This window comes from Oratosquilla oratoria, chromosome 15 (assembly GCF_046742065.1).
Source record: "Oratosquilla oratoria isolate Oo_2021 chromosome 15, ASM4674206v1, whole genome shotgun sequence".
Lineage (NCBI taxonomy): Eukaryota > Metazoa > Arthropoda > Malacostraca > Stomatopoda > Squillidae > Oratosquilla > Oratosquilla oratoria.
Window position 1 is genome coordinate 64,396,893 of NC_134791.1, and position 26,159 is coordinate 64,423,051.

General features: G+C 43.5%; 1 protein-coding gene across 2 annotated transcripts in view; it reads left to right on the forward strand.

Annotated features, from left to right (window-relative positions):
• The window catches only part of LOC143033481 (ligand of Numb protein X 2-like), a 769,238-nt gene extending 761,482 nt beyond the window's left edge, over nt 1-7,756 (forward strand). For both annotated transcript variants that reach the window (XM_076198968.1, XM_076198969.1), the window contains one exon: nt 494-7,756. In XM_076198968.1, the coding sequence (XP_076055083.1) occupies nt 494-976 (483 nt within the window). In that variant the 3' untranslated portion in view covers nt 977-7,756. The remainder of the gene's footprint in view (nt 1-493) is intronic.
• The last annotated feature ends 18,403 nt before the right edge of the window (nt 7,757-26,159 follow it).

Sequence of the window (26,159 nt, forward strand, 5' to 3'; positions counted from 1 at the left end):
CATCACTACAGGGCAATCCCAGCTCAAGCCACTTCGTGTGTATTCAAATAGAACAATCATAGTTTAGAGTTGTTGTTATTGTTATCGTTATCTAGACTGTCTGGCCTAGCAGTCCCGTTTCCCTGAAGAACGCCACAGCTGAAACGGGGTTTTCCCACAAATCATTTATAGAGTGTATATTATGTTGTTGGCGTACGTGATTGTGTACAATGCAGTCTTCCATAATGTGTTGTATAGTATGGGGCTGAAGTGTTACACTCTGGGCAGTTATCTGCGATGCGGTCATCCAGCCTCTTATGGTAGCTTGGAAGAGCTGGATGGTGGCCGCACCCAGTCTGGCCAAGTGGACTCTGTCCTTTTAGTGGAGAGAGGATTCAGAGGGATGGATATCAGGGGATCTGGCATGCAGCAATATATTGTCTTTCAGTTTGTTGATAGTTTAAAGTTGAAGTATGTGCCATCTTCATATTTTTTATTTGTGTTTCTGTTGCAGAAAGGCGACGTACTACTGTCAGTGAACGGTCAGTCCCTGTTGGGTCTAACGCACGGCCAGGCAGTGGCACTGCTGAAAGCGACGGCCGAGCTCGGGGGCGTGACGCTGTCGGTGCTGGAGGGTCCCGAGACGTGCGTGGGGGCCTGCAACTTCGTCCCCTCGTGGTTGTACTGGCAGAAGCTCCCGCGCTCGCTCCACATCTCCAAGAGCGTGGTGCTCCACCGCGCCCCGGGAGCCTCACTCGGCTTCAGCATCGTCGGGGGCAGCGACCCCCAGCGAGGACCCGAGCCCATCCACGTCCTCTTCGTCGTGCAGTCCTCGCCGGCCGCGCTCGACGGCAAACTCCGCTGCGGCGACCGACTCCTGGCCGTCGACGGACACTCCCTCGAGTCCGTGCGGCACTCGTCGGCCGTCAACCTCCTCAAGCAGGCGGGCCATCGCGTCCACCTCGAGGTCGTGTCCTGGCTCGGCACTGAAGTGTGATGCTTGTTTTCATACAGTGGCGCTTGGAGCCAAGATCCATACGTCCACAAGTTCCTCCCCAGAATGTAGTTTTCTATAAGATGCATCCATGCTTTCTCTAAATTTTCCAACGAAATACTTCAACCCCTTCTCCACACTGCTCCTTGCGTCCTCCTCCCTCCATGTGGACACGACTCGGCTCCTTAAGCCCCAATGCAAGAAGGCTCCTTCGTATCCCGTACCCAACCAAAGGGCAAGGACCGAAGGATCCTTCTTAACATTAGCGCCTCGGCTGAAGGGGAGCCATTGTGCTGTACATAGACGTAGCCTCCTTGTTCCTGATGGGAAATGCGCATTATTTAAGCAGTCACAAAACGCACAGTAGCCCATGTTTTGTTGTTGCACGTGAACTGTAGTAACCACGTGATTTTGTAGTAACCATGTTATTTTTAGTTAGCCACGTGATTTATATTTTGCCGTAACCACATGCCTTTCTTTTTGTGATGCCTGTACGTCTGCTACAGTCCCCCGTACATTTTATGTGGGAGTTTATATAATTTCACGCTGTAGAAACCACACATACCCTTTTTGCTGCAATATAGTCACAGCGTATCCGATTATTAGATGTAGCTAAGGTATATCGAAGCCTAAGGGCGGCGCTGAAATCACAGAACTTACCAACTGTAGATAGTAAATGTAGTAGCAAGCGGCAATAACAGTAGTTACTGACAGTAGAACTGTACTCGCCGGCAGTAAAATCAGATGCAGCATTACTTGTTGGTAGAAGTTCCTACTGGTGTAGTGCCTGTCGGTAGACCCAATCGTTCCCACCGGCAGTAGTAAGAGTACTATTTCCGTAGGAGCAGCATTCCCCTCGCCAGTAGCTGTCGGTAGAAGCAGTGATACCTTGTCGTTAGTATCAGTAGTTGATAGTAGCATCACACGTTTTACCTCTGCGGTGTCTTACCCACAAGTCGCGCGACCCACGTTGTCCGTGCGCGTCTCCTGCCTGCCTGCCTGCCTGCCTGTCGCCTCTTCCTCCCGCAGGCGGACCAGACCACGGTCCTTCAGTCCGTAACCTGAGCTGCTCACGATCACCGTACACGCTTACTCATGACCTTTCAACTCCTGTCCGTTTTCGACCAAGCGGATTTTGTCTCACCTTTCTGCCTCTACAAGTAATTCCTAGTGGAAGATTATTTTTTTCATTAGTGCACCTAGAAACACGTCGTGCACTTGGGCCGTCATTCACCTGCAGTTGAGACAAACTAGTTTTATTTTTGATAGCTCTGGATGAAGATTGATATGAAGTGGATGTTGCCTTCAAACTCAAATGTGTATAAAATTGAAAATGCCACTGCCATCATACAACTTGGGGATATGTAATGTCTTTCCACACTGATAACGGAAAGTGCCCTGGCCTTGATATCAACACTTGCCAATAAAAGTAATACACAAAGTAAAAGACTTACATTTCTGTTAACCTCCACTAGAATAAAGATAAAAATACACTAAAGAAGCCATACAACAGAGCGTTTTCTCAATGTCGGTTGCAGTTTTAAGAGTTTACTCAAAATTTGAGTCTGATAACGGGAGGAAGCTTTGGAGTACCACTAGTGAGTGAAACCTTGTTTTCTGGAACGGCCCCTGTGTCATCTACCACAACAACCCGATCTATATTTGCTTTTCTTACTCGTAACTTTTGCCTAACACAGCTGGTTAGATACAAGAAATTACCTTGGGCCTCCGTCTTTCTCCCAAAAACAAAATTTGAGTAAAACTTAGATATTTTTTAAAGCCGAAATACAGAGAAAGTTGAATGAGTTTTACAGCCCTCATCTAATTGTTGTGGCAACTTGTGTTACCCCGGTGATGCTCGTAACTTTTACGGTGTCTTAACCTGGGGTGGGAGTGGGGCCATGGGCGGGGGATGGGGGGCGGTTGGCGGTAAGAAATCCTGTCCGTTATTGAAGTCTTACATAACCACCTTTCCTCCCTCTCCTTCTCATCGTCGCCTTTTACCTCTTCCTCCTGTTACTCTTCCTCTCCCTATTCCTCCTCCTCCTCCTCCTCCTCCTGCTCCTTCTGCTTCTCCTGCCCCTCCTCCTGGTGCTCTTCCTCTTTTGCCTGCAATACCTTTCCGTACATCTCCCTCATCCTTCCTCCCCGTTGCGGAAGAGATCTTTCCTTTGTCCTGTGGCTACAGAGATTTCCTTCGGCTGGTTCTCGCCCTCGCCATTCAGAGCTCCACGTGAGTTGTATACCTCCACATTCCTACTCCACAACCCACATCTTCTCCCTCCATTGACCTACGACCACTTCTTCTCTCCCTCTCTTTCTTCTTTTCTCTCTCCCACCCTCCTTTCATCCCTCCTTTCTCCCTCTCTGTCCCCCCTCCGTCCTTCCTTACCATTCCATCCATCTTCTTCCGGCCACAGTTTCCTTTACATTGGAAATTCATCCGCCCCTTCACGTGGACCAGTGCCATCCATTCTGCATCCACCGACCTCCTCGGTTCCCCGTCCATCTGTGGCCGATGTGAACGATCTCCGTCGGCTCGCCCGTCCGACTCGTTTTGCAGTTCCTGCCTCAGCCCGTTCGTCTTGAATACCACACTTGATCCCCATTCACCCTTTCTCCTTCTCATTCGCCCCCTCTAGATGCGCTCTCCATCTCCTTACCCTCGCCTCCTCCTTCCTACCTCCACTCCCCCCTCCCCATCCATTCTTTTCCCCTTTCTTTCTCTTCTCTTCCCTTTGTTTTCTTTCCCTTCCTTTCCATTTCTTTCCCTTTCTTTCCTTTTCCTTCTCTTTCTTTCCCCTCCTTCTCTTTCCCTTCCTTTCCATTTCTTTCCCTTTCTTTCCTTTTCCTTCTCTTCCTTTCCCCTCCTTCGCTTTCCCTTCACTTACTTTCCCTTCTTTTCCTTTCCCTTTCTTTTCCTTTCCTTTCCTTCTCTTCTCTCTTTTTTCCCTTATCCCACCCCTCTTTTCTCCTGCCGTCCCCTTCCTCCTGTCTCCTACTTTTCGTCCATACATTCTCTCCTAAACCCATATCGTCCTTCCCTTTAACCTTATCTCCATTGTTCTTCTCCCCTTATCCCCCCTTGCCCACCCTTTCTCTTTTACCTTTTTCTTGTCCTCTTCTTCGTCCATCCCCTCGTCATCCCCTCCACCCTTCCACTTTGTCCTCCGTATCTCGTTTCTACCCACCCTTCCTTCTTTCCTTCCTTCCTTCCTTCCTTCCTTCCTTCTTTCCTTCTCCTTCTTTCCAACTCACCTCCTCCCTACTCCTCTTCTACTCTGTCCTACTCTTCCTATCCTTTTCCTACCTTAACATTTCTCTTCATCCATCTTTTCCCTTTCCCCCCTGGTGCATTTCTAATCACCACCAACCTCCCACTACGCTCCCCCCCCTCAACTACTTCCTACCCGTCATCACCTTTTCCTTTCCTTTACATCCCTATTCACTTTGCCATTAACCTTTCCTACTCTATTTCTTTTTGGCTACCCCCCCGTGTAAGGGGGGATAAGCCTTTGGTATATGTATGTATGTACTCTCTCTTCACCTCTCCACAATATCCTTCCCTTACAGTTACCACCATTCCCTCCCATCCTTTTCCTTCCCTCCTTCGCTCCCCTTCTTTTCTCTCTTCTCCACTTCCTTTACCTCCTCCACATTTCCTCCCCTCTTTCTCCTTCCCTTCTTTTTGCTCCCCCCAATCTCCTCTCCCCCTATCCCTGCAATCTTCTTTCCCTCCTCCCATTCCCTTCTTTCCTCTTACTTTCCTTTTCCATTCCCGTCTCTTCCCCTTCTGTTCTTTCATTCCTTCTAGCTTAGCTCATCTTCCTCCATCTCCGCAAAACACTTATCCGTTCTTCTAATCTTCTTTATGGGCTTTTCTTCACTCTTATTCTCCATTCCATTCCCCCTAATCCCCCATTTAGTTCCTCGTCCTTTCCTCCCACGTTTCACTATCTCTGCTACCATCTGCACTATTGTCACAAGCTCAGTCACAGCTACCAACTCCAACTTCAACACCACCAGCCCCATATTCACCACTACCATCTCCAACTTCACCACCACCAGTTTCTCCTTCTTCGCCACCATTATTACCACCCTTACTGCCACCACTGCCATCGTCTTTGACAACAGCAACCTTTGGTCTGGCTCTCGTCCCTGTTTCCCTCCGTCAGTCCCGTCGCCCCTTTTGGTCCCTTTGGTTCCCCTTCGGTCACCGTCGACCTCTTCAGCTCCTCGACATTCGTCTACTCGACTCCTCTTATTTGTGCCTACTAAATCCCCTCGTCCTCCTTCCACCACTTCACTTTTTCCTTCATCGCCCATTTCACCTCCCCTCCCCATCTTTATTTCCCTCCTCTTCCTCTCCCGCCTCGCATCGACATTCAGAGTACCTCCTCCTCTCGTCATTCTTCTCCCAACCCCCTCTCCACTACTCACTTCCTGACCTATTCACTCATCACTTCGATAGCCATTCGACGCTCTCTCACACACTCCTCACCCGTCTCCCGCAGTCTCCAGATGGTAATATCCACCCACGCCACTCATCCATCACTGGTATGTCTTTCCGAAACCCTGCCGAAATAGAGGCGACCTCTTTACGTATTTATTGTACATCAATGGGGAGTAAATTTAAATCAAAATGGGGTCCTAATCGATCAACAGCCCATTCCAACAAGTCTGCTCCTCCATGGCTGAATAAAATTGCATGGCATTACACACAGAACAGAGTAAGGGATGATCATCGTCGTGACAAAGGTGTTGACATCGATTTTTGCTCCCCTGCTGCCCATCTCCCGTTTATTATGTTTCTCCTTTTCTCGTATCCTCGACTGCCCTGCCTTATTTCTTCTCATCTAACCCACGCCCCATCTCTCCATAACCACTTCTCGTCTTATTTAGCAGCTTTATTTATAACTGCTTACCTCGTCCTTACGTCGATCTAGCACATCTACGTGTTCTCATCTCTGACTCCTGTCCCCTTCCACCACTCACCGTGTTACACCATCTTCTCTCCTTCACCTCCCTATCCCTCTTTTTTCGTCTCGCCCACCACTGCCAACCCACCCCCACCCCCGCACCCCAACACCCACTCCCTTCCCACCCAGAGAGCCATTAGCTGTATAACCTTCTCGGACGGAGGTGATGTTCGACATTCGCTCTTGAACGCGAGCCAAGGTGCGTGTTGCCCACTGCTACTGCACTAACCACCACCACGACACCACCATACTGCCCATACCACGATTACCACCACCGCCAACACTAACACTTCACCATCACTGTCACCATCACTGTCATTGCCACCACCACCATTACTACATCCAAAAGCAAAACCACCACCAACAACAATAATACCACCACCAGAAACACCACTTTAAAAACCACCACTACCACTACATCCAAAAGCAAAACTACCACCACGACCACCACCATCCCCACCACCTACAAAGATACATGTCTTCCATCACTGTGATACCTGCAGTGTATTCACCATTTATCACAACCTCCACGGGAGGCGCCTTTGACGTCGTCTCCGCCGTCCGTCTCCTCTCTCGGACTTTCACATCTGCTGCCTCAGTACTCGCAAGTTTCCATCAACACCGCCTGCACCACCGCAGCCACTTTCGTCAACACCACCATAACTTACTACTTGTCCTCCTTCTTTTGTTCTTATTGTCACTATCACAGTCCACTAACTCAGAATCACTATGGTCGCCTTCCTCGGCACCACAAGGGCTACCTCGCACTGCTTTGAACCACTATCTTCCAGTATGTCCCTTGCGTTCCCGCCATTGTTTCCATAGACAATTATATCACCACAGCGTAACACCACCGTTGCGTCCAGCACTCACTATTTAAATGCAGTCCCACTACTACACTCTCCCCTTATCCACCATTACCACAAATCATAACCAAGACCAACTGAAGCAGTTTCCATCATTGTTAACAGCTATTATCATCTCACGATTGCCATCAGGGATATTACTACTGCCATCACTACTACTAAGGCTTTGTGCATTACCAACACCACCCTCATCACTGTCATCACCTCCGCCGCTGTTATCGACACCTCCAGCCCCATCTACACCCTATCTACCAATACCAGCAACATCTCCACTTCCACAAGTTATGCCTTTTCACGTGTTAGCATCGTTAAGATGTTTGTGTACACATATGTTCATAGTATTTGAATGGTTGCCTGTAATGTTATATACAAGAAAGACAGCAAACTTCTGTCGTCATTCTTCGCCAAATTTTGACATTTCTTTCTCATGATTAATGTATGAAGTTTCTACCTATCTCACTCCCTCTTTCTTGCCCCTTCTCGTGCCTTCTTCCCTCCCCAATATCTCCGTCACTCTAGATCTCTCCCAAACTGTTTTCCTTCTTACATCTTGTATCAGCCTTGTCACTTTCTATTTTACTTTTTTTTCTCTTGCTTTAGCCAGAAGTCCTTTTCTCCTTACCCTTTCTCACTCTCCTCTTTCATCTTACTTTTAACTTACATGCCTTCTCTCCAACGCTGCTCCTCCTTCTCTTTCTCTTTCTTCTCCTTTCATCTTCATCATCATTGTTATCGTCGTCGTCATCATCATCATCATCATCATCATCATCATCATCATCATCATCATCATCATCATCATCATCATCATCATCATCATCATCATCACCACCATCATCATCATCATCATCATCATCATCATCATCATCATCATCATCATCATCATCATCATCATCATCATCATCATCATCATCATCATCATCATCATCATCACCATCTTCCTCTCCCTTTACACTCCTTTCCTTTCCATCTCTTTCCCCAATACTATCCTATCACATTTTATTCATTTTCCTCTTCCCTTGACGCTCCTTTTCTTCTTTCTCCCCCATCCTCTTTTTCATTACCACTCTCTTACTCTAATCCGTTTCTTTTCATCCCCTATCACTACCTATCCTTCTCCTTCCTCCCTCTCTATTGCCACTCCCTGTCCCTCTTCATTCCCTCACTCCCCATTCCTTTCCTTTTTCTTGTTGTTTTCTCTCTATGTTCCTGTTCCTTGATTGTTTCCTTTCCTTTTCCTTTTCTTCTTGCGATCCTTTGTCTGACATACCTAAGGCTCCATTAAAAGAGCGGCTTCGAAATTGGAGAACTATCTCTGTCATCATCAGCAAACCTTGCTGTCCAGGTATCTAAACCATACAGTCAGTAGGGATTTTAACATATCTGAGGTAAACATTTCCCCACCGTCATTGTCTTTCGTGTGTGTTTTTACTCGATATCGAAAAGTGATACTGTGGAGCTTTGATGCCTCTCGTAGGGTTCTTTCTTCAGTGGTTAGGGATATGACGGAGCGATGTCAGAATCGATATTTCTTTCTCGTCGGTACATGAGCCATTGTGAGCGTCAAACGTCTTGTTTTCCGCCGAAAGGTGTTAGATGTCGTGCTACTTGTGTTGTTATCACGCAGAGGTCATAGCTTTTTCAAGAGAGTTGCAATCTGGAGGATATCTTCAATGAAAATATTCAACATCGCTTGGTGAATTAAAGCTAGTGTAAAGGGTGACCTCACAGAGGCTTACTTTCGAAAATGGAGTAGCAGGCGTTGATGTTGGTTCACCATTTGTTCACGAGATGTCGATAGCATCGGAGGAAGATTCGCTCCTAACCGAGGCGGCTCTCATGTCATACAGGCGCAGGAGAGGTGCTACACGTGTCGGGTTAGGATCGTTTGGGCACTTGTGTACGCGTTTAATAGGACAACAGGTGTCAGACTAAAGTTACAGGTGTTTGAAATGGAGATGAAGGTGCTGAAATAGTTTTAAGATTAGATGTAGAAATATCTGATCATTGTCCCATGCAGATGTACCATGGCATGTGCGTAGAATATTTTAAGTGCTGAGTACTTCATGTGTCAAATACCGTTGTCATGTTATGTCAAAGTGTTGCTCAGGTGTTGCAGCACAAGGCACCCGTGGTCTACACTGTGTTGTTAGTCTATAATAAATCAATGAAAAATTAAATTGATATTTTTATTTACCTGCAACGTTGGAGGCGCAGTCGGATGCATGTTGAATTCGCATTTGCTTAATTATGGGTTCGAATCCCGCACTTCTCTCATACTTGAGTGTCACAGCAACATCATAATATGTAAATGATGCAGTAGTTTTAGAAAATACACAATATGATTAAGTATCTACTTATATAAACATGCATGCATATATACATTCATACAAACAAATATAGTAATGCTATAAAAACTATACTAAAAGAAATAGAAACAAACCACTTCTCACTTACAAAACATTAGGAGCCACTCAGAAAAGCATTCCATCACCGAAACAACAGTGTAGCATAATACAAAAGTACTTGCCTTAAGCAGTTTCAAACCCACAACTCCAGAAAACAGGAACACAAATATGAAAAAAACTGAAATGACCCGATTCTTCCTCAACAAAGATAAAGAAACAGCAACAAATAATTTGAAAAACTTTCATGTAGAAGGCCCAGATATGATATCAGACTATTACCTCAAATACCTTGACCCAGTGATAGTACATAATCTAATAGATATACTGAACCTCACCTGGGCGCACAACAAAATGCCAATGATCTATTAAAAAACACTTAATTCCTCCCCTAAAACCAAATAGACTACCAATGTGCCCAAAATACTATAGACCTATCTTCCTCCTCTCCGCCATATTCAAACTAATAGAAGGCCTGGCCTCGGAAAGAATTAAAACATAATGTCTTGGAACAACCGTGGACAAAAAAACACCCAACAGTCAAATGAGATGGCTAGCTACCACTGGAGAAAACTAAAATAATTTTTGATACATATATGTCCTTCAGCTCACATAATAAAGAAAATAAGAAAATAATCAATTTGAGATCAATAGGAAACACAAGAGTTGGCCAGAAAAAAAAAAACAATCAGATTTTTACAAGCAGCTTGAACCACACGACTCCACCTCCCCAGTACAATTCTTAAAACCAAGAAAACAAAGTTATCCTACAGACTACACAAAATAAAACATTAGGAATTATATCAGGATGCACCAAAACTACACCAATAGAACATTGCAACCAGAAGCCCAAATCCTTCTCATAGAACAGCACACTGTGAAAAAGAAGAAGAAAATGAGTGTTACTTTGATCTCCAACATTATTCCTCGACTTAGGAAAATGGTTTGTCAGTAGCTTGAATAAATCACAGTAAAATACTTATCCTACTTAGACTTACCAGGCGACTTCATTTAGCCGAGGAAACTTCCAGAAGTCCGTAAATGGACCGTTTATGATTCAATTATTTACTGGGTCTTCCATGTTTCATGTCTACATTTTCGCTAACGAAGAACTGGAGTTGTTTTCTTACTCGCGTAGCCTACTCCCACTTCCTCAAAATAAGTAAATAAATAAAATATATGAATAAAATAAACAAATAAATAAAACAAATCATTGAAATAGATAAACGAATAAACAAACAAATAAATGAATAGAATCAATTAACAAAATAAAACAATGAAAAAAAGAAATATAAATAGCTAAAGTTCCATAGGTCACCCAAGATTATAGTAAGGAGGTGAGGGTTGAGGTTGGACGCAACACATGAATTACTCATTTGTGATAGAAAAAAAAAAAAAAAATCCAAAGCGAAAGAATCGAGCAAAATTACATTAAAAATCCTAATATTTGATACCGCTAGCAATTATGATCCAACGGTATGGAAAAAAAAATTGAAAATATTATATTCGTCCCCGTATTAAATTATAACACAGCCAAAAGCATAGCCCATAATGATAAAGTTTTGGTGAATTACCGGCGACATAATACCTACCACACGGTTCCATAACTCCATATTATGCTATTCGATAACGGCGTGGCAATGATTTATTCATTTAGGTATTTATTATTTTGCAACTAAATACACAGTTATAAAAATGTACTTACTTCTTACTTCTGCTCCCAGGTAGGCTGTTTCAGCCTGTCAGTCGGGCCAGCACACTTCTCCAGATTGTCCTCTCAAAGCTTCCTTCTTCCCTCAAATCCTCTATTTTTCCTAATCCATTTGCCTATAAAATATACCGTATAGAAATTGCGAGAATGGACAACAAAACGCATGATACTTATTTCTATTGTGGTCCTATTAAAGAAAAAAATATATACCGGTATATATACATTAAACAAAACGTAATAGTCTTTGACATGATTCCATATGCAGAGAAAAAATATATTGTGTATAGCTAAGATCAGAACATGTACAAATAGTAATTTTTGACATAACTCATTTTGTAAAAAGAATAGAAAACTGAAAACACCTGAACTATTAAGCAAATAATATACAGTAATCACAGTTATAACAAAAAGAAAGTAACAATAATAAAGTATAAAATGAGAATAATGATACAAGAGTTGTACAGATTTTGACAACTTTACATAAGAATAGAAAACTGAAGTCACATGAATTATAAAAAAAAAATGAAATATAGTAACCATAGTCATAACAAAAAGAAAGTAACAGTAGAAAATTATACAATAGTTATAATGCTAAACGAGTTGTACAGATTTTGACAAGTTTACAAAAAAAGATATATAGTGCAAGCAGATATTGATTACAACTATGACAGCTGTAATCACACAAAATTTCTTTACGTATATTAATGTATGCATTAGGAGACAATAAATTTAGGAATTAGAAGTAGCACCATGGAGGAACAAAAAACTCCTGATTTCTGGCTGTCATTTGAGAACTGAAAATATTTTCGTTGTTAAGATTCTTATGTTAGACAAGAGGTCATTCCATAATACAGCACTAGTGTAATAGAAGCTGTTTCTACAGAAGGAGTCTGCGTGTCTGATTTGGTAGGAGTCTGAGCTGTTTCTGGTACGGTTATGTATTACTGCTTGTAAATTATATCTTAAGTACCTTGGGGTATTATTGTTCTATAAGTTGTATACATGATATGGTTTCACTTTAACGCGATATTCAACGGGCAACATTCACACTTTTACAAACTCCTTAGCTCCTATATGGATCATGCAAGGCAAGTCTAATATAAATATTATGATTTTATTCGGACCCACCTGCAGTCTAGACTGATATCTATTGGATATCCTACTGTACCATGATTTACAAGCATAGACAAAATAGCATTGAATGTATACAGCAGCATTCTCTTGGGTTTAAAAAAAATAGCATTTCTGTATAAAATCTAGATTTTGTTTGAGTTCTCCAGACAAATTTCTGTACAAATTTTAGATTTTGTTTGAGCTCTCCAGACAATTTTTGGTCCAACGTCACTTTTAAGTAGGTAACCTGTTGTTTAGTCTTGTTTGGGGTTAATCAAACACTATAGATCTCTAGGCGTAAATTGTCTTCCAGGCTTGCATACACGTGCATATCGGCAGCGCTCAGCCGCCTAAACTATCGTATATCTTACATCTCCCTCCGAGATAAGCCATGATAATTGTCATGGGTTAGCTAATACTATAATACAGTATATATGGAAAAGCATGAACATAACATGAATTTTTGACAAAAGTGAACTTAAGCAAAGGCATATAATGTGCCCGTGATAAGGGTGCGCGACCCCTGTATAATAAACTCCAGAGAGTAGTGGTTACATCATTTCTGAATAAATTATTTTAACCATGCGGGTGGCCGTGATTGTCTGTGTGGGCGGGCGAAGGTGTGCTGTGTGATGTCGGTGGTGATGGAGATAGCCCCTCGGGTGTTGTGATCATGGCTCTTATGTAGCAATGATTCCTTCTGGATACTCGACCACTGCCTTCCAGCCTGACTGTATACTGCCGATGTGGGAGTGCCTCGACAACAGTGCCGGTCCTGTCCCAGACATTTGAAGCCTGGTTCTGTACTCGCACGCGGGCACCGGGGAGGAGGGGTGGCAGGGTTTTTGCTGGGCCGTTTTTGACCAGGATTTCGCTGTTGTCGACCATCTATTTCTCCCGCTGGCGAAGTGCCCTGCCCCAGTGTTGAGTGACTAGGAAGTGTCGGCCGGCGGTGGGTACCCCGTCCCTTAATTGTCTCCCCAAACCTAGCTGCGCGGGCGACTTCTTGATTCCCCGAAGTGGTGTGTTTAGGTACTGGAGAAAGGCCAGTGAGGCTGTATCTGTGTCGAAGCTGCCTCCGCCGTCGGTGTTGGCCATGATGAGACGCTTCGCGACCTTGACTGCGGCCTCTGCTCTGCCATTGGATTGGGGATAATGGGCGGACGAAAGTCTTACCGAGACGCCCCATTTCTTGAAGAACTCTGCCATTTCTTCACTGGCCAGATTCGTTCCACCGTCTGTCGATATTTGTTGTGGTGCTCCCCAGCGGGTGAAGTACCTCCGCAGTTGCGTCTTGATTCGGTTGGATGAGGTGCCATTGGGAAAGTGGGCCAGTTTCAGCCAGCCTGTCATCCTGTCAGCCTGTCTGCCTGTCAGCCTGTCCGTGTACGCCATATACATGTCTGCCACTGCGCATTGGAATGGGTATTCTGGGGGAGGAGTTACGATATGTGTTTCAGCCGGTACAGACGGAGCGTGGGCCTCGCACTCCTCACAAGACCGCCTGTGATGCTGGAGGTCGCCCTCTATCCCTGGCCAGTGAGAGGCGGCGGACGATTTCTTTCGCTCCAACATGAAGAGACAACAAGATGCCTTCAGCCAAGCACGGGGCAGCGAGAGCAGACGGCTTAGGCCCATACATCACAGCGCCGCAGGACACTCTAGGCCAATATATCACAGCACCCGCAGAACACTCTAAACAAACTCGAGTCGACGCGACGCGAACAGGGTCAAAGGTCATCTACAACGGTCTTCACATCGAAATTCCCCCTTTTTTTGGCAACCCTCAAGAGTACCACCTTTCTCCTTGTTTTCCCATGTTCCCATTGGGCACTCCTTCGAGGGGAACGCCCCTTTTGCCTTCTAAAACTTTAGCTAGGAAAGTCTGGCAATCCTCCGGAGTTTTCCCTCGGGGCTTGCCAGCAGTGGTTGTATTAGACTAGGCTCAGAAAAACAAATACAAAAACAAAAAACAGACGACTTTCCTTCCAACCACGCACGACAACATCAGTAAACCGCCTGCCTGGCCCTGCGGAGCATGGAGTCGACACCCTGGTGGCCCGCGTGCTGGTTAGCTGCTACTCGTTGGCGGAGAGCTTCGGGGATGACGAGGCGGATGCATCCTTGGTGAAACGTGTATGTCACGACATGTGTCGCGACGGCCACCCTCTCCCTAACCCCATGGAAGGGACGAAGGCAAGCCACTTCTTGTGATTCATTAGGGTGCCAGTCGCCAGCGGAGAGCTTTGCTAGTAGCATCTGGTAGACTGGGTCTGGGGCCTCTCTGACGCACTCTTCGTCCACCACGAATCCTTCTTGCGTGATTGCAGCCGAGAATGCGGCAGCTACTGTTGCAGCTAGGTCCTCGTCGAGGTCGAGGTCGGTCCTGTTGGGCTCAGCCCTGAGGGCGGGGTAGCGCGATAGGCAATCTGCAGCGGAATTACGTTTTCCGGGTAGATACTTCACTTGGAACTTGAAGTGTAGGGTCCTCTCCTTGAGCCTAAGGAGGCGAGGGTTTGCTATGTCCGCCAGGTCCTGATCCCCCAGTAGCTTAGTCAGGGGGCGGTGGTCTGTGACGATGATGAGGTTGGAGCACCCGAGGAGGAACAGCCTTGCTTTCTGCAGGCACCACGCAACGGCGAAGGCCTCTCCCTCCACCACAGCGTAGCGAGACTCGGCGGGGGTGAGATGGCGGCTGCCACACAGCGCGAGGCGCCAGCCATTTTGCAGCAGAAGGGCGTGTCGGCGGATGAGCACCCGCGGTATTGCTGAAGGAGCACAAATCCGACGCCCTCCTTGCTCCAGTCAGTGATGGCGGCCGTGGGGCGGGCCTTATCCTAGTATGCCACGCCGTCCCTGGCGAGTTAGCAGATGATGTCCTGGGCTTGGTGGAACTTGGTACGGAGTTGCTCGTCCCAGTAGACGTACTTGCCGGATGGTTTCTTCAGGAGCTCCCGGAATGCGAGAGGCGAAGAATGGTGCCAGCTGATTTACAAATCCGTACCAAGCTCTGATGTCGGTGATGGTGGGCTAGGGCAGCATAGGGAAGTTTCTGATGGCTGCCAGCCGATCTTCCGTGGTTTTGTACTCCTCCCAGCTGAGCCTGAACCGTACGAAGTCCACCTCTCTTCTGGCGAATTGGAATTTCTCCGGTTTTAGTGTGATTTCCTTAACCGCACAGGTTTCCAGGAAGTCGTAGACGTGCCAAAATGCGTCCTCGATGCTGCTGTCGTGCAACAAGGTGCCATCCACGCATTTGTGCTTCCTTATTATCCCTTGTATGGCGTCGTCGAAACGCTTCGTGTATGCATTCCCAGCAGAGCAGTGGCCCATAGGGGTGCGGCGATACCTGTACCTACCCCATGGCGTGATGAACGTGGTGAGGTTGCAGCTGTACGGGTGGAGTTACACCTGGTAGTATCCCCAGTGTGCATCCGCCACCGACTTGTAGGAGTGCTTGGGAATGTTGGATACCATGTCGAAGGGCATGCTGCGTTGAGCCATTGAAAGTCGACGGTGCGGCGGGGTTGACCAAACTTCTTGGCCACCACCACCATCCAGGCGCACCATTCGGTGGGCAGTGCAGCCGGAACAGGCTCAATGACCCCGCACCTCACATCTTCGTCTAGTTTTGCCTTGACCTCTGCTTCCCAGTGTTTCGGCACCAATGCCGGCGTGTGACACGCGTAGGGGGTAGCTCCGGGGGCCAGGTCGATTCGATGTGTGGCCCGTCCATCACATCTCTTGAAGTGTTGAATGTGGACGCTGAAAAGTGCCGTAGTAGCCACTCCTCGAGCCTGGCTGCGTTCTCCTCGAGCGGGGGGAAAGGTACTGTGGATGGTCTAGGTCTCTAGGCGGTGGCTGGGTGAGTGGGCTCGTCTCTGGTGTGGGCTGGGCATGTGCCGCTACGATGGAAACGTGTGGGAAGCTCCCGGGTACCAGATGTAGCCCCTTGCAGGCATCAAGAGATAGGAAGAGATCCTTGGCTGTTTGCACAAAGTAGATGTCTTGCTCTGTGGTATGAGCCCCTAGCTACACTTTGCGGTGCCCATGCACTTCAATGGGAGGTCAGCCACGTCTCCCAGGTTAGCTACATGCTTGTAGATTTGCAGGTAGTAACCCCACCCCTGACAGGAGCGCCGGCCCTACTTGGGCCCCTGTGTCCGCCACCGCGTCCACAGTGAACGCCTGAGGTGTGGCCCCGTAGGTGACGATAACTGACACTGTGGGTTGGTGGGAAGGTCGGGTGCCGGCACACCTGATAGCCTTCGACACTTCGGCTATATGACCCTTGGGGTGGGCTCGGGGGGGTACTCCTGCAGCACTTTTTAAAGTGGCCACGCTTCCGGCACCCATCACATCGTGCAGTTCTTGCGGGGCAGAGTGCCCGTTCAGGTGCGTGGTGTGTGCCGCAATTCGTACATGTGCGGCCCTGTGGTAGGTTTCCGGGGGGTCTGCCCGCGGCTGCTGCCAGTCCGTCTTGCAGGTTTGAACACTCGCCACTCATGTCGCTGCCAGCCGCACGAGCTGGTTCCCGCCAGCACAGCTTTGCTGCATCTTTCTGCGCCGCTTCGAATGAACAGCACCTCGCTCTTAATGTCTCGACACACGTGATATCGTCACATTGTTGGTAAACGTGGCCTCGGAGAGCCTCATCTCTAAGCCCCACAATCAATTTGGGCAATAGCATGTACTATGCTGGGGAGGGGTTGCACTGGGGGCATTTAAACTTGCAGTTTGTAGCCTTTTGTGAACATTTCGTGAAATAATAGTTAACACTCTCACTGGGTTCCTGTGGGGCATTAAGGAAATCAGACCAGAGCACTGCCTGATTGCACTCGCGTAACACTATTTGCTTCATTGCATCCAGTTCCGCGTCCGGTTTGAGGGCGTTCCATTCTTGTACCGTGTATTTCGCATCCAGCGTGCGTTGCAAAGCCGGAGTGCAGTGTAGTCTCACATGGGCTACTGTGTCGTGCGGGTTGAACCTGCAGAGGGATAACCAGCACTCCATGGATCTCCTCCAGGTCCTGAATGATAAGGGCTCCATTTCCATCTCATATTTCTACGGAGCCATGGAGGGTGGAACCCTGGTGGCTGACGAACTATGACCACTGGCAAACAGTGAAGCCAAGGACTGAATGGCTTCTGCTGATTGTCTAAGCCCATGGGTGGTGGTGGCCCTGGGTGATTGGGAAGGAGTGTAGGTGGAGCGGCGGCGTGGCAAGGGCATCCTGGAGGTTATATGGCGTGCGTCTCTACCTGTGATCACTACGCCATGTTTGGAGTTAATCAAACACCATAGAGCTCTAGGCGTAAACTAGGGTTGCCAACTCTGTTAAGGTACAATAAAGGATATAAAAACTTTATTGATATTAATTTAAGTGGCTGTAGATCATAATAGATGCTAATATTAAATGCAGTTCAAAATTACTTTTCTCTTACCTAAAGGATAATATAAAAACAAGAATGAGAAGACGTTTATTTTACCTTGATCAAAGGATTCTAATCTTTAGAACTATATTTGCCCTGGGTTTTTGCTGCCTTCAGAAAATTTGTATCATCTTTGCTGTTTTTAGCGAATTCCAAATTACTATTAAGTTAAAATGTATGAGAAGTTCATTTTTAATTAATTCAACAGAGCATCAGTTCCTTTCATCTCGCCATTTAGATGACATTAAACTAAAAATTCTCTTACAATAAGATGATGTTCCAGGAATTGATTGTACAAAAGAAACTATTTTGAAAACATTGATACATTTAAAGTCCATAGATTTCAAAATGAAATACCACTTTCTGGTTGTTGTTTTTGAGCTTATGAAGAGTTCAGAGATTTTGATAGTGTCGAAGTTTCTTTGAATTAATACTACTTCATCAAAAAGTTCATCCACCTTTGATTTAAGCTTTCCTTCTAGCTTCAAATGTTCTACTACTACAAATTTCTGAAACTTTGGGAAATGAATGGCCTACGAAGCTTAGGTTTAATTTACCGAATGTTGAATTTAATCGAAATATATTGTTTTTCCAAATATCTGTTAATAACATGAAATATTAGCACTACTATTACAAGTTTTCTCACATAAATTTCACTGTTCTTCTGGTATTAATAACATATTACAGCACGACTTTGTGAAGGGTCTCATCATTACATTGTTGTACAATACGCCATATTTGGTTCTTCGTAAGTTCAGTTGATAGGCGGAAGTATTGTCTTTCCAGACGTCCAACGGCACCTCCTTCCTTTCTCTATTTTTTTTTCTTTTATTTTTCTTGGTGGTGGTTCTCATATTTAGTAACAGAGTTTACGATTTTCTGGTTTTCCCAAAATGAGTCCCTTTTTTTTTTAATGGAAAATTGGGTTATACATAAAATGAGGCAAATTTTACACCCTGCTTGTATATGGGTGCATATCGGCAGCACTCGGCTGTCTAAACTATCGTACATCTTATAAGTCTTAATTTCATTGTCACCACATTTGACTTTTAAACCATCACACTGTTTCGGTTTACGGCTGGATCCAAGATGCAATGACAGTTTATTATCAATTAGCCATTCTTATACTGCATCAAGCTCAGTGCCTAGGAACTCTATCTCTGATGTATCCCTGCCTGAAGGAATCAAAGTTAAATAATCTTCATATAGCAGAATTTTTCAGTAGTGGCCCCTAGATTGATCCCTGAGGTACACCACAGGTAACATTGCATTCATAGGAATTGACATTGTTTACGTTAACGACTTGTTTTCTGTCGGCTGAATAAGATCTGAACCAATTGATCGTGAAACTGTGCTCATTTATACCAAGTGCTGTAATTTTCTAGAGAAGAATCTCATGATTCACGGTACCGAATGCCTTTTGAAGGTCTAAAAAACCATGCCAGTAAATATATCCTTATCACATTCCTGTCTAATGTAATCATGTAAGTAAATCTAAAACGTATAATTTGAGAATCCTCCACGGAAACCTGATTGGAGTTCATACAAAAGATAATTTTTCACAAGGAAAATAATGTTTATACATAATACGTTCAAAAATATACAACACTTAGGACAGACACCGGCCTATATTTTCCCACATCAGTTTTGCTACTCCTTTTATGTAGTGGTACCACCCTGTCATCAGGCAACGAGAACTAATTGATCTGTTTATTATGTGTTTTATAGGGTGGGCAATTATACAAGCACCATCCTTAAAGATGTAAGTGATGGTCTATCTCTGACGAAAAAAATATCTATCCATTCAATCATTTCCGAGATAAAAAGCAATTATTCTTTGAACTTAGGATCAAGAAATAATGCATGTTCGTTTTTAGTCTCTCCTTTATTTGACAACGAAAACGAGGTGATGTGGCTTTAATAGAGTACGAAGTTTGGGGGTAACTATATTTTTCTTGCATTGCTTTTCTATAGCCTTCGTGCTTATTTATTTATTCATAGATAGATAGATAGATAGATAGATAGATAGATAGATAGATAGATAGATAGATAGATAGATAGATAGATAGATAGATAGATAGATAGATAGATAGATAGATAGATAGATAGATAGATAGATAGATAGATAGATAGATAGATAGATAGATAGATAGATAGATAGATAGATAGATAGATAGACTTTATTTGGCAATGAAATCAATGTACATGAAGTACAAATAATGACAAGAACACATAGTTCGGAATAATAAATACAAATTGCCGAGGATAACACAAAGAGGATGTACGCTTGTTTCCATTGTGGTCCTCATCAGATTGTTATTCTACACTAAGTCACACAGACAACATACCTAGGGGGTTAAGGGGACCAGAGACAATCATGAGTAATACCAGTCAGTACACATATGACACATAAACATTGTTATAGTTTTGCTAATATTACTAAAATGTTTGTACACATAGGAATATTGAGACAAAAAATTTGAGCACCATCACAAAAAGGAACATTACATTAAGCAAAGGAACAACAAAATAATGTTAAACTGTAGCAAAACAGTATGAGTGAGTACTATATCAGAGTAGTACCATTAATTATATACTGCATTATTCTACAGCTGTATCAACATGTATGAGTGAGTACTATATCTGAGTAGTACCATAATGATATACTACAATATTCTACATCTGTAACAACATGTAGTTATAGTGAATGCTACACTGCAGCTAGGGTCACCTATTAATTAATGTTTAATGTTTATCTACTTGTTTATTCATTTATTTATTGATTTATTAATATCAAAACACACACACACACACACACACACACACACACACACACACACACACACACACACACACACACACACACACACACACACACACACACACACACGGTGGCGCAGTTGGTAGAACGATGAACTACTAGCATGGTGGTGCACGTAGTGCTTGGTTCGAATCCTGCCCAGGGCCGAAATTATTTCGGTACAGCTGCGCTTCGGGTCGTTACTCTGACTCTCGTGGGCGGGGAGCTAGGGGTGGGGGTGTGTGTAAGGTCATAGCATTACCCATAGATCGGACCTACGAGCTCTGAGCTCTCTTCCAGGAGGGAAATAGCTGTCGATCACGAGTCGAACACGTGATCCAAAGACCAAGTGAATACACACACACACTCGCACGCCGTCGTCGCCGTCCGCCGTCGTCACCAAGAAGAAGGGGATTTACGACGAAAAACGAATCCTGGTTTGTATTGTAGGGGTGGGGAGTGATCGTGAGTGTCCGAAATGATATCTCTGCAGTGCTAGTCAATTGTATTATCATGGAAATAGCGAATATGAAGGAAAACAACGACTCGAGAGACAGTCACGAAACAGAGCCATCTAGCGTCAGACGATCGAACCGCAATGTAAACAAATCCACGTGCGACGAAGTAGACTTCACAGGATTTAACAAATATGAAAGTCGATTATTAAAGATAGAGAAAGATATGAACAAAACTAGGACTCGGTGGGAGAATGAAATTATGGACTTAAGAAATGATATCATAGGATTAAGGGAATGCTTAGCACAGGCAAATCACGAAATCTCTGACCTAAGAAAAACCAACTTAGATCTCACAAACGAGATCAAAGAAATGAAAAGGGATATAAATGAGCTGAGGAATGATAATGAAAAGAAGAAAACTAATGAAAATAACAGCAGCGACAATTTAAAGATAGAGGTACAACAGATTACATGAGTTGTCACAAAAGATCGAAGAGAATCTAGGTGAAGAAAGTATTCAGAAAATTAAGAAGTGGAGGGAAAACATCGAAAACAAGGAAACTGCTTTTAAAGAAATAGTCAAGCAGCAAATGCAGGACAATGCAAAAGACACAGTTATCCAAGTGATTAATGAAAAAGCAAACTGGGTCAGGGATACAGTAGATAGGAAAAAATGTATTGTGGTCTATGGACTAAAAGAAAAACAGGGATTGGCGAGGTACATGAGAGAATAAGAAGAAAAAGAGACAGCAATAGAAATTCTAAATGAAATTCAGGGGGGGGGAAAGAGATTCAAGCATAGACTTAGAAGAGACACACAGAATCGGTCGCTACTCTAAAGGTAGAAATCGACCTCCAAAGATAAAATTAAGGTCACTGATGGTAGTAGAAGACATCTTTGAAAAAGTAGGCAATTTGGCAAAGAGTGAAAAGTACAATAAGATATGGATAAAAAGAGAAATGAGTACTGAGGAATTAGAAAAAGAAAAGTCACCAAGAAAAGAAGCAAAGGAAAAAAACTTGTTGAGAACGGAGACAGAATGCAAAGAATTCCATTGGAGAGTAATCGACATGAGATTGAAACAGTGACACATCAAAACGAAAAAACCAAGGACAGAAAAGAAAATGGAGAAGGAAGAAAATTAAAAGTGGCCTACACTAACATTGACGGATTAATTTCAGGTCTGAACGAACTCAATGATTATCTGTTAGAAGAAAAACCAGACATAATGGGAATTGTAGAGACTAAACTAAGAGGAGAAATACCATCTATTGATATTGGACAAGGGCTATACAATTACTGGATAAGAAACAGGGACAAAAAGCAGGGAGGGGGAATCATGTTCTTGGCCAAGAAAGACCTAAACGTGACAAAAATTGCAGAGGGCAAAGGTAATGTTGAACTGATCATGATAAAAGTCGAAGGCAAGAATATGAAAAGTAGAAAGTTTGTGGTGACCTATGTGCCCCCAAGAACGAATGCTTGGATAGAAAACGAACACACAAAAATGCTAGAAGATACAAGAAAATCACTAAATGAGATACTAATGGGTAAGGGTAACCTAGTAATTATGGGAGACTTCAATTGCAAAGAAATTTGTTGGGACAACATGACAGTACGAGGAGATGACGTGTGGGGCAATGTACTGCTAGACATGACCATGGAGTACACAATGACCCAGTGGGTCAGTGAAAACACAAGGTACAGAAACAATGAAGAGCCATCAAAACTAGATTTAATATTTACAACGAAACCTGAAATAGTGGACAAAGTCCACTACAAGACACCAATTGGAAAGAGTGACCATGTACTCATCGAAACTGTACTAAAGGAAGAAATAGAGATGAAGAGGAGCGAAAAGCATAGGAAAGGAAGATTGATGTACAACAAAACAGACTTTGCAAAACTAAAGACGTTCTTCCAGAATGCAAACTGGGAAAAAATTCTATATGGAAGAGACAACAGTGGAAGAGAAATGGAACATACTGTTGGCTAATTACAATGAAGGGGTAAACAGGCATGTACCAAGACAAAAGCGAGAGAGAGAGTACATTAAATGTTGGTTCAACAAAAGATGTAGTGAGGCAAAAGACAGAAGGGACAAAGCTTGGAAAAGGGGGAGAAAAGACAAAAAACAAAGCAAATGGCAAATTTATATAAACTATAGAAATGAGTATGTTAATGTGAGAAGAGAGGAGAAAAGGAACCATGAGAAGGATATTATAGATAAATGCAAAGATCAGTCCAAGCTATTATACCGGTATGTAAATGGTAAACTTAAAACCAAACAGGAACTAGTGAAACTACGCCAAGGAAATATAGAATACACAGAAGAATTAGAGATGGCCGAAATCATGAACAACCACTTTAAATCTGTCTTCACCAGAGAGAAAATACAAAATTGGGACGTAGATAATAACAAACATTCTCCCCACATGAGTGAATTTACAACATCACAAAAAGAAATATCAGAACATCTATCAAAACTGGACGTCAGAAAATCACATGGCCCGGATGGAATTGCAAATTGGATTCTAAAAGAATGCAAAGAAGAGCTAACGGACAAAATACACATCATAATAAATATCTCACTCAAGGAAGGAAAGATATCTAATGACTGGAAAAATGCTAACATTGTACCAATATATAAAGGAGGAAATAAGGAAGAACCCACCAACTATAGACCAGTATCACTAACAAGCACTATAGTCAAAATTTGAGAGAAAATCATCAAGAATAGATGGGTAAAACACCTGGAAGATAACACCATATTAAACCCAAGACAATTCGGGTTCAGACAAGGTAGATCATGCACCACAAACTTGATATGCTTCTACTCAAGACTAATAGACATAGTGCAAGAAAGAAACGGATGGGCTGATTGTGCATTCCTAGACTTGCAAAAAGCATTTGACAGAGTACCACACAGAAAACTACTAAAAAAAAACTGGAACACATAGGAGGAATACAAGGGAACCTACTAAAATGGACGGAGGACTTCCTGACTGGAAGAAAGATGAGAGTAGTACTCAGAGGAAAATATTCAGATTGGAAAGAGGTGATCAGTGGAGTACCGCAAGGATCTGTACTGGCTCCAATAATGTTTGCTATCTATATGAATGATATGGACGAGGGCGTGACCTGTTACATGAGCTTCTTTGCTGATGACGCCAAGCTGTTAGGGAAAGTAGAAACTGATAAGGACTGTGAAGCACTGCAAGAAGATCTGAATAGGGTATAAAACTGGAGTCAGAAATGGGAAGTGGATTTTAATACTAAGAAGTGTAGCACAATGGAGTTTGGAAAAAGCAAAAGCAGAATATCAAGAAATTATACAATTCGAACCAAGGAAGTAAAGAAAGTAGGATCCGAAAAAGACTTGGGAATTATTATCACAAACGACTTGTCCTATGATACACAGATTAACAAAATTGTCGCGGAGACTTACAACCTGCTAAGATCAATAAAAGTGGCTTTTGCTTACCTGGACGAAGACATGATAAAAAAAAATTTGGTTACATTGATAAGGCCTAGACTAGAGTATGCGGTGACATTGTGGTCCCCCAGTACCAAAGAGAATATAAAGAAAATAGAAAGAATCCAAAGAGCAGCTACAAAAATTGCACCTGCACTTGCAAACCTATCATACGAGGAGAGATTGGCTAAACTGGAGTTACCGACACTGGAGGAAAGAAGAGAGAGAGGAGACCTACTGACCATCTACAGAATCATGAAAGGCACAGAGATAATTGATAGAGAAGAATTACTAAACTGGGACAAGAGAAACACAAGAGGACATGGAAGGAAATTAAGAAAACATAGCTATAGAAGAGAACTGAAGAAAAACAGTTTTCCACATAGAGTTTTAGACATTTGGAACAAACTGGATAATGAAATAGTAAGCGCAAAAACCGTTCACGAGTTTAAAAGCAAACTAGGCACTGAGAGATACAATGGCGGGACAACACGAGCATAGCTCCCCTTCCCGCAAAATACAACTAGGTAAATACACACACACACACACACACACACACACACACACACACACACACACACACACACACACACACACACACACACACACACACACACACACACACACACATACACACACACGAACACACACAAACACACACACACACACACACACACACACACACACACACACACACACACACACACACACACACACACACACACACACACACACACACACACACACACACACACACACACACACACACACACACACACACACACACACACACACACACACACACACACACACACACAAGAAATTGCTAAAGAAGTTAGAAACTGCATGAGGAATACAGGGCAAACTGCTAAAGTGGATGGAAGACTTCTTGCATGAAAGAAAAATGAGAGTGGTGATAAGAGACAAACATTGGGATGAAGTGATTAGTGGAGCTCCACAAGGAACAGTTCTGGCCTCAATAATGTTTGCTATATGTATTAATGATATGGATAAAGGAATTGAAAGTTATATGAGCTTTGCGGACCATACAATTTTTTTTGAAAAAAGTGAATATTGTAGAAGATAGTGAGTCGCTACAGAGTGATCTCAATAAAGTATGGGAATGGAGTAAGAAGTGGGAGATGGAATTCAATATTAAGAAGTGTAGTATAATGGAATTTAGAAAAAGCAAAAAAAGAATACTGGGATCATATAAATTGGGAGAGAAAGAAGTTAAAAAAGTAGGAAATGAGAGGGACCTGGGGGTCATTATTATGAATAATATGTCCCCTGAGAAACATAAAAAAAATTTGGAGAAACTTATAATTTAATAAGAACAATCAAAGCGGCAGTTACATACCTGGACGAAGAAATGGTGAAGAAAATACTGGTCACTTTGATAAGACCAAGATTGGAGTATGCAGCGACGACGTGGTCACCAAGTACAAAAAATGTATAACAAAATTTGAAAGAATACAAAGAGCAATTACAAAATTGACACCAACACTCTCAGAACTATCATATGAAGAGAGACTAGCAAAACTTGAGCTACAGATATTAGAGCAAAGAAAAGAGAGAGGAGACTTGATAACTATTTATAGAATCATGGTAAAGAATCATGGTAAAGAGACTATTGATAGAGAGGATCTAATAAAATGGGATAGTAGACATACAAGAGGACACGGAAAGAAAATCAAGAAAGACAGTTATAGAAGAAACCTAAAAAAGAACAGCTTTGCCCACAGGGTAATAGATGTTTGGAACAAGTTAGATTAGAATGTGGTGTGTGCAAAAGCGATACACGAATTTAATAAGTCTAGATAAAACGAGATATGAAGACGGGACTCTACGAGCATAGCTCCCCTTCCGTTAAATACAACTAGGTAAATACAACTAGATAAATACACACACACACACACACACACACACACACACACACACACACACA